Here is a 15,021-nt window from a genome sequence, read left to right as displayed (position 1 = left end):
AGAGGCAGGCAGATTTCTGAGTTCGAGGCCAGCCTGGTCTACAGAGTGAGTTCCAGGACAGCCAGGGCTACACAGAGAAACCCTGTCTTGAAATATACCCCACCCCGCACCCAAAAAAAATTTCAACAAGACAGCTTATATGCATACACTTTATTCAGGGCAAATCAGGGGATATATACAAACATTGACACAGACACTGACACAGACACAGACACAGACATATACATATTAACACTGGAAAGTGGGAAGGGATTCTTAGGGTAAAGTTTCACTGGCGGAGGTTTAGATTTCTGGGGGCACCTCATTTGCATGGAGAGGCATTCCAGAAAGTTGAACTTGTAATTTTGCCAAAGATTATGTGATATTGCTTAGGTAAAAGATTGGGGTTAGGCTCCCTAGATCAGGCAGAGAAGAGAAAGCCTCGCTAAGAAAAGGGAGTCCTTTTTCATTTTGCACCAAGCTAAAGAAAGCAGTCCTGACATGGTAGATTATAACCATGTACCGAGGTGCAACATCCACATCCACACACACACACACACACACACACACACACACACCACCACCACCACCACCACCACTACCCCCCCAAATAAATATAATTTTAAAAATAAAAAAATTCAAGCCAGGCGTGGTTGCACACTCCTAGAGTACTCGGGAGCCTGAGTAAATAAGATATTGAGTTTACGATCAGCTTGGATTGCTTAATGAGACCTTGTCTCAAAAAATAAAAATTTAGTGACGGTTATGATTACATGGTATCCTCATGTTCATGTTATAAAAGGGAGTTTAGCGATTGCAGCAGGATACCTGAGCCCCGGCATGAGTCATTTCTTGCTTCCCAGGCAACCTACCATTTAGTCCCGCAGGGACCCAATTGTCTTGATAAGGTGGTTTTCTTCTTCATGGCATGCATTTCATTTTTTTTTTTTTGGTTATAATTAAACTTATCTCTTTGTGTAACATACAAAAATAATTGCAATGTGTTTCTACCCTATAATGGAGACACAGGTGCAAGGAAGCTATATTTGGGTAAGGCCAGATATAGAAAGAATAAATGTGAGCCTGTTCAGTTGCTGCTTGTGTGCACTAGCTTAGGGAATATGGCATTGAGATAAAACTCTTGCATAGGCGGGCTGCAGGAATAAGAAGTTAAATCACATATAAAGTTGGATATTATAAGTCAAATACAAATTCAGTGCATTTTAAAGATTTATCTTTATTTTATCTGTATGAGTGTTTGACTGCATGTATATATACATGGCTGAAAGAAGATGTCAGATCCTCTGGAACTGCAGTTACAGAATGTTGTAGACCACCATGTGGGTGCTGGATGCTAAAAATAGAACCTCAATCTTGGGGGCTGAGATAGCTCAGTGGTTAAGAGTGCCGACTACTCTTCTGAAGGTCCCAAGTTCAAATCCCAGCAACCACATGGTGGCTCACAACCATCTGTAACGAAATCTGATGCCGTCTCTGGAGTGTCTGAAGATAGTTACAGTGTACTTACATATAATAAGTAAATAAATCTTTTAAAAAATTATATATATATATTTTTTAAAACCTCGGTCTTTTGTAAGATTAGTAGGTGCTTTTATTTATTTTTAAGATTTATTTTTTTACATACTGTATACACACATATATATATTTATATATACTGTACAAACACATATATTTATAATTACACACACATATATACACATGTATGTATTTACATATACACACACACACAGTATTCACACACACATATATACACACTGTAGCTGTCTTCAGACACACTAGAAGAGTGTTGGGGTCCAACCTTGACATAGGATTGGAATTCTCAACTGAAAGCAGGGATATCTGGAAGGCGCATAATAAACAGACATAGACAACTTTTTGGGTATAAACTAACAGGCAATTTTTCAAGGCTTAAAGTTGTTCTCTCTCTCTCTCTCTCTCTCTCTCTCTCTCTCTCTCTCTCTCTCTCTCTCTCTCTCTTGCTCGCAGCTTGAGGCTGCACACACTCTGTATTTTTCTACACTCTGCTTTTCTCCTGTGTGCTTTTCTTTTCTCGAACTCCCACACTCTTAACACCTCTGTGTGCTCCCCTTTCATTCACACACACCACATGCACTCTCCTTTCACTCACACACACACTCTCCACTCACTCTCCCCACACTCTCCTCACACTATCCACTCACTCCCCTCATACTCTCTCCTCGCACTCTCTCCACTCACTCCACAGTCACATCAGACTCACCTTACACACACCTCATGCCCACTTCACTCACCATATTTTCTCTCGCCTTTTTCTTGCCCCAGTCTTTTATTGTTTCTCCAAAAACAGGTAGAAAAAAAAAAGACATTGTATAATCATTGCCAAATCAAATTCAAAAGAACAACCACATCCCACAAAGAATCAAGAATTATAATTGCTCCCCAAAGTTTCAAGCTTCCCCTACTTCCAGGCCTGTAGCCAAAATAATAATAATTGTAAACTTATCATTATTTAAACTTTAACTTATTATACTTCGGAGCTCAGAGCTCTGAGGCCAGCTATTTGCATTTTCTTGTGAAGTCCTAATGATAAACGACATGGGCAAAGCTGCCAGGTAGTGGCCAGAAAGAATCAAGTTAACCCTAACTCAGTAAGTAGTTCTGCTAGCTTTCTGCTTCTCTACATTGCACGCAGTGACTCTCCTAAGAGTCCCAGTGTTTTGACTTAGTTTTCCTAGGATATAATTTTATGCATTCTATCCTTGCTTATCCAGGGACCACTCTCTAATGTTGTGCAAAACTTATTTCATAACTTCAATAACTTTTTCCTTTCTCAGGGTCCCAATGTTGGCTCTATTTCATTTTCTAATAATTTCTTCAAACTTTCTTTGCAAGTCAAACATTAATCTGGAACTACCATTGTGCAGTTATTACATTGTTTCCAAGATGAGAGTGCACAGCATACACCTGGGCTATTAGGACTGTGCTGTGCTGTGCCCCTATGCCTCAATTTTTAATTGTTTAAGAATCATTACATCAAGGAACATCTACTTTCATAGAATTCATCAGAGCAGCAGAAGAAGGATAGTCAGATAGAATAGAATAATTATGCACACCAAGGTCAACTGAAAAGCAGTCACGCACAAATGAAATCTATACAGCCGTTGTCCAGGAATAAGGTTAGGAGAAATGGGAACAACTGTTTTTTTACAAAGAGCTGTCGCAGGCTACTGAGATGTCTCTATCCCAGCCTGCTGTGGGCAGGACTTGTCATGGTATGCTGTCCCCAGCAGCAGAGGGAATCAGATCCCATTAAGGATGAGTTACTGGGAATTGAACTCAGGACCTCTGGAATATCAGTCAGTGCTCTTAACCGCTGAGTCACCTCTCCAGCCCCTAGTGAGTGCTTTTAACCTGTGCCAGAGACTTCCTGAGTAAGGGAGGTGACTATACAGAGTGGCTAAGCCCATCTTCCCACACTCCTTCATCCCCTCAGGACTGTCTGTCAGAAAGACCGCAGCTGCCCACTGAGGTTCCAGAGTGCAGCACAAGGCAGCAAGGAAGTGCATCTGGACCCCGGGGAGCGTGTGTGTGTGTGTGTGTGTGTGTGTGTGTGTGTGTGTGTGTGTGTGGTGTCCCAGACTTTTCTTCACTGTCTACTGTCTACTTCAGTAGAATTGCCCTGAAGTTGTAATGAAACCATTGTTGAGTCTTGTGCTTGCCCTCTCTTTACCCGCATAAGCTTGGTGTGACTGGAGGAGATGCACACTCTTCTAGCTGCTTTTACAGATGCTGGCCCTGCCTAGGTGTGAAATTCCACAGAATGCTTAGGCATTCACTGTAGATCAGAAATGTGTATTTTATTTACTAGCAAACAGAGATGTTGCACAAGCATCTCTCCCCGTGGCTTGGCTCTGCAACTCTAACTAGGAATGAAGGCATGACTGACACCCAGACGTTGTTTGAACAGAAAAGTGGGGATCGGGAGGTCGGGCGTGCACTATGGAGCCGCACTTACTATCACAGTGATCTGAAACCTCAGTGTGCTTATTAGGTGCAGAGCTGGGAGGAATTAGCTGGTCTCCATTGGTGGTATCTAGAGGAGCGGCCTCTCAGGCAGTAAACAGCCAGAAAGACAAAGTTGCAGCTGCTTCATAAAACCTTGGGGCCGTGATCCTTTCTCACAGCTTGCAGGAGCTCTGACCAGCTAGGGCTGGTGCATCTCAGTGGTCACTTGGGTGTGAACCAGTGGCTATTTACTAGAGCCAGGGCCTGACCTGTCCTGGAAGATAGGAGAGATGATGGACGAGTCAGCCTGCTGTCTAACGCCACGAAGACTGTGTTGTGACTGTCTTCTGGGTTGTCTGTGATTCTGGACCCTGGTGGGGTGAGCTTCTTAGGACTCGTCAGCAGCATGTACCTGAAAACAGGCAGGTGAACCAGTGAAATCAAGCGCAAAGTGAATGTTTGGAAACAAAGTGAGACACACTTGGATTTCAACCCCTGAGATTGGGTGACTGATGTGTTAAAGGTATTAGACATTTTTCATGCTTAAAACTGTCACTGTGGCTCTATTTAACATTTTAATAATAATATTCATCTGCATTTGTATCTGTGCTCTGCATGCCAATCTGTTCCCACGGAGGCCAGAAGAGGGTGTGGGCTCCCCCTGGAACTAGTGTTAGAGATGGTTGTGAGGTAGCATGTGGGCGCTTAGAATTGAACCTGGGTTCTCCAGACGTATAACCAGTTCTTTCAACTGCCAAGCCACCTCTCTCCTTTATCACATAGCTGGCCCCACCCCCCTTTTTTGTGACAGTCTCTTTACATAGCCCTGGTTGTCCTAGAACTCACCATGTAGACCAGACTGGCCTATGATTTCAGAGAGATCTTCCTGCCTCTGCCTCCCACGTGCTGGGATTAAAAGCAGGTACTACTACGCCCGGCTACAGTGAGCCATTTAAGCCTTTGCTCTTCCTTTGGATTCTCCCCCTTTTCCTTTTCTCACCAGCACAAATAAGATCAGGAACTAAGACAGACCTATGAACATTGCCTGTGTGTGAGCCACACACCAGAAAGCAAGACATCTAAGGCTATAGCATCACTTTTGGCAGAAACCCCCAAATCCATTATTCCTGTAATTTAATAGTTATGGAAGTACTAAAGACTCACACAGTGTTAATGTTGATAAACTATTTATTTCAAGCTTACTGTGCCATTGTGTTTTACTTTAAAGGGCTTTTAAACATTAAGATACGCTGTTAAGAAATAGAGTTGAAAGGCTTCATTTTATTCTCTAGCAATGTGTAACTTATATTCACAGTGAGTTAATTAACATCATGATATTTAAAGCAAGGAGTTACTTTAACTTTCTCTCCCCTACTCCTCAGCTGAGAAATCTTCAAAGCAAGCTATATGTGAAAGAAACGTCTTTGCAGGAGGTGAAGACTGAGCTAGAGAGTTACAAAGAAAGGAATGCCCAGCAGGAGCTACAGATAATGTCCCTGAGAGATGACATCAAGAACCTTCAGGACCTTATTGATTCTCTAATGAAGATGAAGATTTTGAAAAACACAAATTCTCAGAATTTTGGAAGACACAACTGGGATCTAACTGAGAGAGTTCTAGACCTAGAGAACCGTCTAAGGTAGGGTGGTGTGTGTGTGTGTATGTGTGTCTGTGTCTGTGTGTGTGTATGTTTTGTTTTTTATTTTTGTTTTCTGTCAACTTGATACAAGCAAGGACAGTCTGGGAAGAGGGGACCTCAATTGAGAGAATACCTCCATAAGCCTGGGCCATAGGAAAGTCTGTTGGGGCATTTTCTTGATCGATTGATATAGGAGGGCATGGGGTCTTGGGTTATATAAGAAATCAGGCTACACAAGCCATGGGGAGCAAGCAGCACTCCTTCATGACCTCAGTTTCTGTCTCCAGGTTCCTATCTTGAATTCTTGCCCTGAAAAACTGTGACCTATAAGCTAAAGAAACCTTTCCCTCCCCAGGATAGTTTGGTCAGGGTTCTCATTCTCTCTCTCTCTCTCTCTCTCTTTTCTTTTCTTTTTTTTTTTTCTTTATTTACATTTCAAATGTTTTCACCTTTTCAAGTCTCCCCATCGGAAACCCCCTATCCCCTCCCCCCTCCCCGTGTCTCTACAGGGATGTTCCCCCACCCACCCACCCACCCACTCCTGTCTTTCCACCCTGGCATTCCCCTACACTGGGGCATCGAACACCCTCAGGCTCAAGGGCCACTCCTCCCACTGATGTCCAACAAGGCCATCCTCTGCTACATATGTGGTCTGAGCCATGGGTCCCTCCATGTGTACTCTTTGGCTGTTGGTCTAATCCCCTGGAGCTGGGGGTGGGGGTAGGGGTCTGGCCAGTTTACACTGTTGCTCCTTCAGTTCATTCTCGAACTCCTCCATCAGGACCCTGAGCTCAGTCCAATGGTTGGCTGCGAGCAACCTGCCACTGTATTTGTCAGGCTCTGGCAGAGCCTCTCAGGAGACAGCCATATCAGGCTCTCTTCAGCAAGCACTTCCCAGCATCCACAATAGGGTTTGGTAACTGTATATGAGATGGATCCCCAGGTGGGGCAGTCTCTGGATGGCCTTTCCTTCGGTCTCTGCTCCACAGTTTGTCAAGAAAGGAGCACCTTGTCACCTGCTGAACCCAATAATCACAGTCAGAGATTTTTGTAGGAGAAACAGCCATCAGCTCCCTTATCATAGAAGCCAAGAAGCTGCTGGCCCCTTTAAGAGCACCTTGTGCAGACAATCAGCCCCTGGCAGGGCTTCTCCATCTGCACTAGACTCCTAGCTACAGGTGGAGGGCTCCAAAGGCCAATTGACGCTGCTTTTTAATTTTTACTTTTTTTTTGAAATGAATTAAAACTAAATCAAGGGGTAAACGACCAGCAGATAAAGTTTTAACCATTTTTTTCTTTTGAACATAAAACACAGAACAACATTCAAGCAATGAAACAAAAGCACAGACATAAACTGACAGACATAGACAGACTGGTGTGCCAAGGGCAGACAATAGACAGAGAGGGAAGAGGACTAGATGTCTCACAAAAGGGACCCAGACATCCTACCTACGGGACCCAGAACCAGAACTAAGCAGTTCTCCAGGAGGAGCCAGGGAGGAGGCAGGATGTCTCTGGACCTCCTCCTGCCCCGGGAGAGCTCTGAAACATTTTACAGTCATTTTCCTTCTCTTTCGTCAAAGCATCCCTTGATAGTCGCGTAGGACTGCTTTTCTCAAGCCCATTCTCTCATGTCTCAGGTGTAAACTATCACCAGTCAGGGTCCAAAGACTAAAAGCATCTTTGAGAATTATCTTTGCTTCTCTAGATTTTAGCATAACTCTAAATACATACACAAACACGTTTTACCATGACCTTGCCCCATTCTTATGGGGTTTACTCACTGCTGGCCCAAATCTTCTTTTACTTTCCTTTGCGTTCACTTCCTGCAGTGTCCTTCACTGTATCTGACTTATTGGAGCTTCAACATTGAGGCGCCATCTGACCAAGCCAACTCAGTCAGTCAACAGGTTCTCCAGGGCAGGGTCAAGGATTGAAAAGAAAAAAAGACAATTAGACAACATTGTAGCATAACCCCAGCCAGTTCTGAGGCTGAGGCCTTGGTCAGGGTTTTACCCCAGCAGCAGAAACCAAACTCTAAGCCAGGAGGTGAGGGGATGTCTCTGTTGGTAAAGTGCTTGTGTTGGCAGTGTGAAGACCTGAGTTTACTCCCCTGCACAATTCAAACTATTGAGTGTGGTCATATGAGTGTGTCAGTGTTCAGCACAGCGATGCTGAGTCAGATGGATTCCTGGGGGCTTGCTAGCTGGCCCCAGAACCTGACTGGTTGATGATCCCTGGGTCTCAGCGAGAGAGCCTGTCTCTCACTGTCTCAAGTTTTTACAAACAATTTTCTCTCTACATATCTATCTATCTATCTATCTATCTATCTATCTATCTATCTATCTATATGATGAGTACACTATACCTGTCTTCTGACACACCAGAAGAGAGCATCTGATCCCATTACAGATGGTTGTGAGTCACCATGTGGTTGCTGGGAATTGAACTCAGAACCTCTGGAATTGCAGTCAGTGCTCTTAACCACTGAGCCATCTCTCCAGCCCCTGACAGAGGACTCTTGAAGAATGCTATTGTAGGTTAACCTCTGTGTGTATGTACACACACACACACACACACACACACACACACACACACACACACTTTTTCCTAAGCAGTATACTAGCCACCTTAAAGCATAGACACGCTAGTGGTTGACCAACCATCAGCACTACCTAGTTTTAGAATCCTTCCATCACCTCCAACGGAGATTACACACCCATGGAAGCCATGCTTCTCCAGCATCTGGAAACCACTGCTCCTCCTTCCCCATAGATGCTCCAACTCTAGACATCCAGTGTGAGTATAACCATAAAACATGTGACCTCTTGGTTTCCTTTCCTTTCCCTTACCACTGAAAGGACAATATAAACCCCATTTGTCCCCATTTAAGGGCCCCATTTGTTTGTATTTTGAGGACCAGGCCTGATTTCAAAAGTGGCCGTAATGTACCAGCTTCAGGAATAGACCATAAGTCCCAGAAACTAGATCATAAGCGCTGTGAACAGACATAAAATCCAGAAAAAGATCATAAAACCCCCTCCCAAAGAACAGTCTGAGGATAATCTCAAAAATGGGGAAATATCTCATCTCAGAACGGGACATCTGCTCTGGGCAGCCCTATCTCATCCCATGGTTGAACATTCATGACATAGTAATGTAGACCACTGGTCACCTGTGACCCTCTTGCACCCACCGGTGAAATTTTAAATTACCTAATCCTTCCAGACAGTTCCCCTGGTTCCCTATAAGAAGGACTTGCGTGCCTTTATCTGGGGTTGCCATTTCAAAGACTGGTTGACCCCTGCATGCTGGTTGTTTCTGCAGAATAAATGTTCTTTGTTTTTCATATTATCTGAGTCTGGGGTCTTCCTTCAGCGATTTTTGGACCCTTACACCACAATGTTCTCAGGACTCTCCTGGATTGTAGCATTAATCAGTACCCTAGCTCCTCTTACACTGAACTATGTGTCTTGGGCATTGAAAGACATGTGGTTTAGTTCTAGGGGTCTTTCTGCTTTATGACGTATCCTGCTATAAGCATCCTTGTACAGGCTTCTACATAATTCATAATTCTACATACTTGCTTTGTTGGTTTGCATTGAGGTGGGATCTCATTATAGTTCAGGTTGGCCTCTAATCCTGTCTCCGGGAATGTGGCTTTGTACTGTAATTCTCTTGCCTCCCACATGCTGGGATTACATGTATCCATATCTAGTTTCTTTAAGGCATTTCCAAATTGCTTTCCAACAGAGGCAGCTGTACCTTTTACATCCTCAAGCAGGGTCACAGTGTATGCAACGTGAGGAAGTTGGATCTCCTGGAGCCAGCCAGTTACAGATGGTTGTGAGCCACCCAATATGGGTGCTGTGAATTGGACCCAGTCCTCTGCCAGAGTGTTAAGTATAGCCACCGAGCTCCCTCTCAAACTCTCTGGCCCTCTCCCCGTTTTATATAGGGTCTCACTATATAGCCTTGGAAGTTGGTATGTAGACCAGGCTGGCCTGGAAGTCAATAGAGGTCCATTAGTCCATCTCTCAGCAGTTTAAAATATTGAACTGCTTCTTGTCAACGTGACATAAACTTAGATGTATCTGGGAAGAGGGAATCTTAATTGAGAAAATCCCTTCATCAGATGGGCCTGTAGGCAAGCCTGTGGGGCATTTTCTTCATTGATGATTGATGTGGGAGTGCATGGCCCACTGTGGGCAGTGTCACACCCCTGGGCCACCAGTCTTGGGGATAAGAAAGCAAGCTAAGCAAGCCATGGAGAGCAAGCCAGGAAGTAAGCAGCACTCTTCCAGGGCCTCGGTTTCAGGCCCTGCCTCTAGGTTCCTCCCTGCCTTGCCTTGATGATACCCTCTGACATGGAAATGTAAGCCAGAAAAGCCCTTTCTCCCCATTTGCTTTTGGTTGTACCCTTTAGCAATAGAAGGGGAATGGTAGACGTTCTCTTCTGACATTTATTATTTCTGTAGGAAAGCGAGCCAACTGCCTCCCTGCTCTTTGAAGCTAACTCATGCCTGTTTTCTTGCTGTTTTTAATTGGTAGCAGCTTGACTGTGATGTGGCTATATATTTAATGTATTTTAAATATGAAATTTAAAAAAAAAGTAGAGATGGGCTTTGAACCCAGTACTCAAGAAACAGAGGCAGACAGATATTTTTGAGTTTGAGGTCTTCCAGGTCTGCAAAAATAAGTTCGATAACAGTCAGGGATGTTACACAGAGAAAGCCTGTCTCAAAAAGTAATTATTTTAGTCATATTGAAAATCAGTTGAGTTGGCTTCATTACATTGTTGACCATTGCTGTTCTGCCCAGGAAACATCTGGTGGGAAGAGAGCCCTTGGAGATTAAGGCGGAGCTTCTGGAGAAAAGGCGGTCCTGCCCCAGCAGCTTCTCACCCTATATGAATCTGAAAGGACCGGAAGATTCCTTGGATATTTTCCCAGTGAAGGTGAGAGTCAGTTTTGACTGTTTCCCCCGGAGGAAAGGGTTAGTATCCGGTAGGGTGCCAGTCATCTTGTGGATGGAAGATCCAAAGCGTGACGGAAGCCATCAGGACTGCCAGGAGAACTGCAGGGTCTCCGTGATTTTACAGGAAGATTTGGAGGCAAGGAATGAGGCCATGAGCCGACTACGGGGAGGGGTGATGAGGAAGTGAGAGGTCGGAGTCTTGTCCAGACTGGCTTCTGCTGCTGAACACACCGGGCTTCCTGTCCCTGGATGTAGACCAGACTTGACCAGTTCAGACTTGATCAGCTCTGGCCATTGACGTCCAGCTCTGTGGATCTTCCAGAAGGAAGTGCACTGGAGAGAAGGGGAGAAGGCAGACCATTAGCAGTGGAGCTGTGAAAGTTTATTGTGAGCTCCTCAGTCCATCACAAGTTACTATGTAAAACCAGGAACTGTGTGGCTCTCAGTTAATGTGGGAGATCCTATTTGGAAAAACAACAACAACAACAAATCCCCAAGGACTAAAGAGATGGTCCAGCAGTTAAGAAAGCTTGTCGTGTAAGCAGGAGACCAGTGTGGGGATCCTAACTTCTGTGTAACAAGCAGGCATGGTCAGGCCTAGATCCCCAGGCCTAGATCCCCGACACAGAAAAGGCTAAGTCTGGATGATCTCGGTGGTTTTCTGGCTCCTAGATTCAGTGTATATCCTTTCTCAAAGGAGTAAAGCAGAGTGTTAGCGAAGCACACCTGTCACTTTCTGGCACACACACACACAGCCATGCACATCTGTATAAACATTGTAAGGTCCATGATTCTCTGAAAAATCATACCCCAGACTCAAATAGTGTGTAAACACAAAGAGTGTTTTATTCTGCAGAAGTCCAGCGTGTTGGGGGTCTCCCATTACCAAGATAGAGAGACCCTCAAGTGAGCTCACAGGCTCAATTTAAAGCACACTAGGGGAATTTCAGGCTTGGTGACCTTATCTTGTTCTATCTCTTAAGAGACATTCCAAAACCATTATCTGGGCATCGGGGCTGGAATCTTTGCAACAGAAATAGGCCAGGAGGAAGAGATGTGACTTCTTTCGCTTATATTATTGAGGTTGTTACATTTGTTAAGCATCGATTCTTTCTTTCCTGTAGTATTAGGGGTTGAATTTAGGGCCTCTAGAAGGTTAGGTAAGCACCCACACTACCACTGAGCTACGGTTTCAGCCCTACATGAATATAAGTCTTCATGAAAACATGTTTCCTTGACAGCTCTTTACCTAATGGCTTCAATATTCACTGGTGATCCTTGCCCAAATCAGTTATTTCATTAGGAATTACAAAATGATCATTTCCAGCTGGGCATGGTGGCATATGGCTGTAATTCCAGCACTAGGGAAGAATTTCTAGCTTGGACTATACAGCGAGACCCTCTTGATAGATTATTTCAACACCACCGGTGAAATAAACTAGTTCAAGCCCGGTTAGATTAGATTAAAGCCATGTCCATCTGGAAGCTGCTCTTAGGCGGGCAAGTTCACAGGCCAGGGAAGTCACCATGGGGAAAAGGGTGGGGAGGGAGAGAGAGAGAGAGAGAAAAAAAAAAGGGATACACGCAGAGAGAGAAGAAAAGGAGCCTCTGGGGGAAGGGTAGCCCAGCCCCTGGACCGGAAAGTTCAAGATTGGGGCAGGGTATGCCAAATAGGGACTGAGGGATGCTGGGAGAACCTGGAGTCCAGGTCTGCTTTGATATGTAAAATATGTGCTTCAGTCCTCCGATTGGACCTAAACCAAACACCTCTCTCACCTCCCTTACTCCTCCCTACCCCGGCCAAAAACCAAAAACCAAAACCAAAAACCAAAACCAAACCCAAATCAAAACACACACACACACACACACACACACAAAGAGCCAGTGCGCAGGCTCAGCAGGTAAAGGCACATTTTGTGGCAGTCTGATTGATAAAAGGAGAGCCTGCAGGTTGTCTCCGATCTCCATATGTTTACAGTGGCACACGCCGCCTCCCGCCTCCCTCACGACAATAACAAAGATAATTATACATAATAAAATACAATAACGTTTTAAATTCCTTGAGTGTTCTGTAGAGTTTGTTCTCATGAGGGCTGTTTCGGTTCCTCCTCCTTGCCATTTTAAGTCAGTGCCCTTGTTTCTTATGAGACTTTAATGTTTCAAATTAGGGCCCTCTCTCCTGAGGTGGTGTGTTCATACTGAGTTCACAGTTCATACATAAGAAGTGACATAGATTTTCCCATATTAAGTTTCAAACGGGAAGTTTAATCCTTGTGTTGGTACATTCAGGACAATGATGAAGTCTACAACTTGAAGAGAGGCAGTGTTGTTTACTCTGAGGGACCAATTGGTGGGCAAACTACTGGTGATAAATGTCAGCAAGATTTGATCCACCAAGAAAAGCTAACGTCTGAGTTGGACAGAGCTCTGTTTTCCTGCGGCTGGGAAACCACACCTGAGCAATCCCATCACCAGGATTTCCTCGGACAGTTGGCTACTCTCCTGAGTGACAGCATCGGCCCCATACTAGCCACAGAAGAAGCGGTGAAAGAGAGGATCCAGGAAATGGGTGCAAACGAACAGTCATGGAAATGTGTGAGTGTGCTCAGAAAAGTTATCCTTTCCAATTTAATTCTCTTTTTCTTTTCCTTTTTTGTTTCTTTCTTTTTTCTTCTCTTCCTCTCTGTCTCTGTTTGTCTCTGTCTCTGTCTGTCTCTCTCTGTTTTTTGGTTTTGTTTTTTTTTTCAAGACAGGGTTTCTCTGGGTAGCCCTGGCTGTCCTGCAACTTGTTCTGTGGACCAGGCTGGCCTCAGACTCACAGAGCTCCTTCTGCTGGTATTGAGGGCATACACCACTATTGTCTAGCTGAATATTTTTTTAAAAAATGTGTGTGCTTGTGGGAGTGCACCTAAACATGTGGATATGCATACATATGTGTGCCAGTGCGTGTGGGGGTCAGAGGCTGACCTGGGCTTGTTCACTGACCAGTGGGGTCTAGGATCTGCCTGCCTCTCACACCTGATTTGCAGATGTGCTCGAGCTTTTTATATGAGAGATGAGTATTGCAACTTGGATCTTTATGCTTGCACATTTTACCATGTGAGTCTTCTCCCCAGAACCCCAGTTTTATTAGTTTAATATGTAGATTTTGACATTAGCCAACTAGTAAGCTCTTTGGCTTCATTTGTAATTTTTCCAAGACAAGATTTCTATGCAGAGCTCCAGCTGTCCTGAAATTCACTTTGTAGACCAGGCTGGCCTCGAATTCAGAAATCCGCCTGCCTCTGCCTCCTGAGTGCTGGGATTAAAGGCATGCGCCACCCCTGCCTGACTCGTCATTTGTAATTTTTTAAAGATTGTTTTTATTATTTTATTTTTGTTTATGTGCCTGTGTCTATGTGAATATATGCTACTTGTGTGCGTGCCTACAGAGTCCAGAGAATGGCTCCACCATCTGCAAGCTGTGTGTTCTTGGGAAGGTTATTTATGTCCACTGTGTTAGTTCCATTTGTAAACTGGAGTTAAGAGATGTCACTCCTACTTTTTAGCATGGTTGCAAAGCTTAAATGGGTTAGCACATGGTAAATGTTTAGTATAGTTTAGTATACATTCAATAAATATTAACCTAATTAGCACTATATTAGTTAGGCATGATAGCACATGCCTATAATCCAAGGTGAGGATAAGATTATGAGTTGTAGGGTAGCCTGGGCTACATATGAAGACCCTGTCACAAGGAACAACAACAAAATTGTTAAACAACTTTATTTGACGTTATGAATATATCTTATCCTTGTGTACTAAGATTTTTCTACTTATTTCTTTTCTGTTTTTTAAAAGACTGATTTATTTTATATATGTAAGTACACTGTGGCTATCTTCAGACACACCAGAAGAGGGAATCAGATCCCATTACAGATGGTTGTGAGCCACCATGTGGTTGCTGGGAATTGAACTCAGGACTTCTGGAAGAGCAGTCAGTGTTCTTAACCACGGAGCCATCTCTCCAGCCCCTACTTATTTCTTAAAATGACAAATATATCCAGATGTATGATCCTTAACTAGTGACCCGTCCAGCAGGTCCAGTTATTCGAGGGTCTCGAGGGGGCCTTTTCCTAAGTACCAAATTGGGGGGTAGAGAGAGACGAGGGCCTTGTGCGAATAACTACACGGACACAGAAACGTTCTGAGTTGCATCAAGGCCCCAATGTATTAGCCAGGCCCAAGGTTTAAATGCACAAGCAAAAGGGGAAGTACTTCTCAGCAGGAGGAATGGGGCAGCGGAAATGCACCTCTGCAGGAGTCTGCCAGGCCCAAGGTTTAAATGCACAAGCAAAAGGGGAAGTACTTCTCAGCAGGAGGAATGGGGCAGCGGAAATGCACCTCTGCAGGAGTCTGCAGGAGGAATGGGGCAGGGGGGG

At 44.3% G+C, this 15,021-nt stretch overlaps 1 protein-coding gene across 1 annotated transcript in view; it reads left to right on the top strand.

The window, feature by feature from the left end:
* The window catches only part of LOC110306936 (coiled-coil domain-containing protein 170-like), a 42,717-nt gene that overhangs the window by 12,953 nt on the left and 14,743 nt on the right, over nucleotides 1–15,021 (top strand). The window contains exons 4-6 of the mRNA XM_021179105.1: nucleotides 5,367–5,623; nucleotides 10,445–10,580; nucleotides 12,890–13,195. Of these exons, the coding sequence (XP_021034764.1) occupies nucleotides 5,367–5,623; nucleotides 10,445–10,580; nucleotides 12,890–13,195 (699 nt within the window). The remainder of the gene's footprint in view (nucleotides 1–5,366; nucleotides 5,624–10,444; nucleotides 10,581–12,889; nucleotides 13,196–15,021) is intronic.

The sequence above is a fragment of the Mus caroli genome, chromosome 12 (genome assembly GCF_900094665.2).
Source record: "Mus caroli chromosome 12, CAROLI_EIJ_v1.1, whole genome shotgun sequence".
NCBI classification, from domain to species: Eukaryota; Metazoa; Chordata; class Mammalia; order Rodentia; family Muridae; genus Mus; species Mus caroli.
This window is presented reverse-complemented; position numbering and strand designations above follow the sequence as displayed.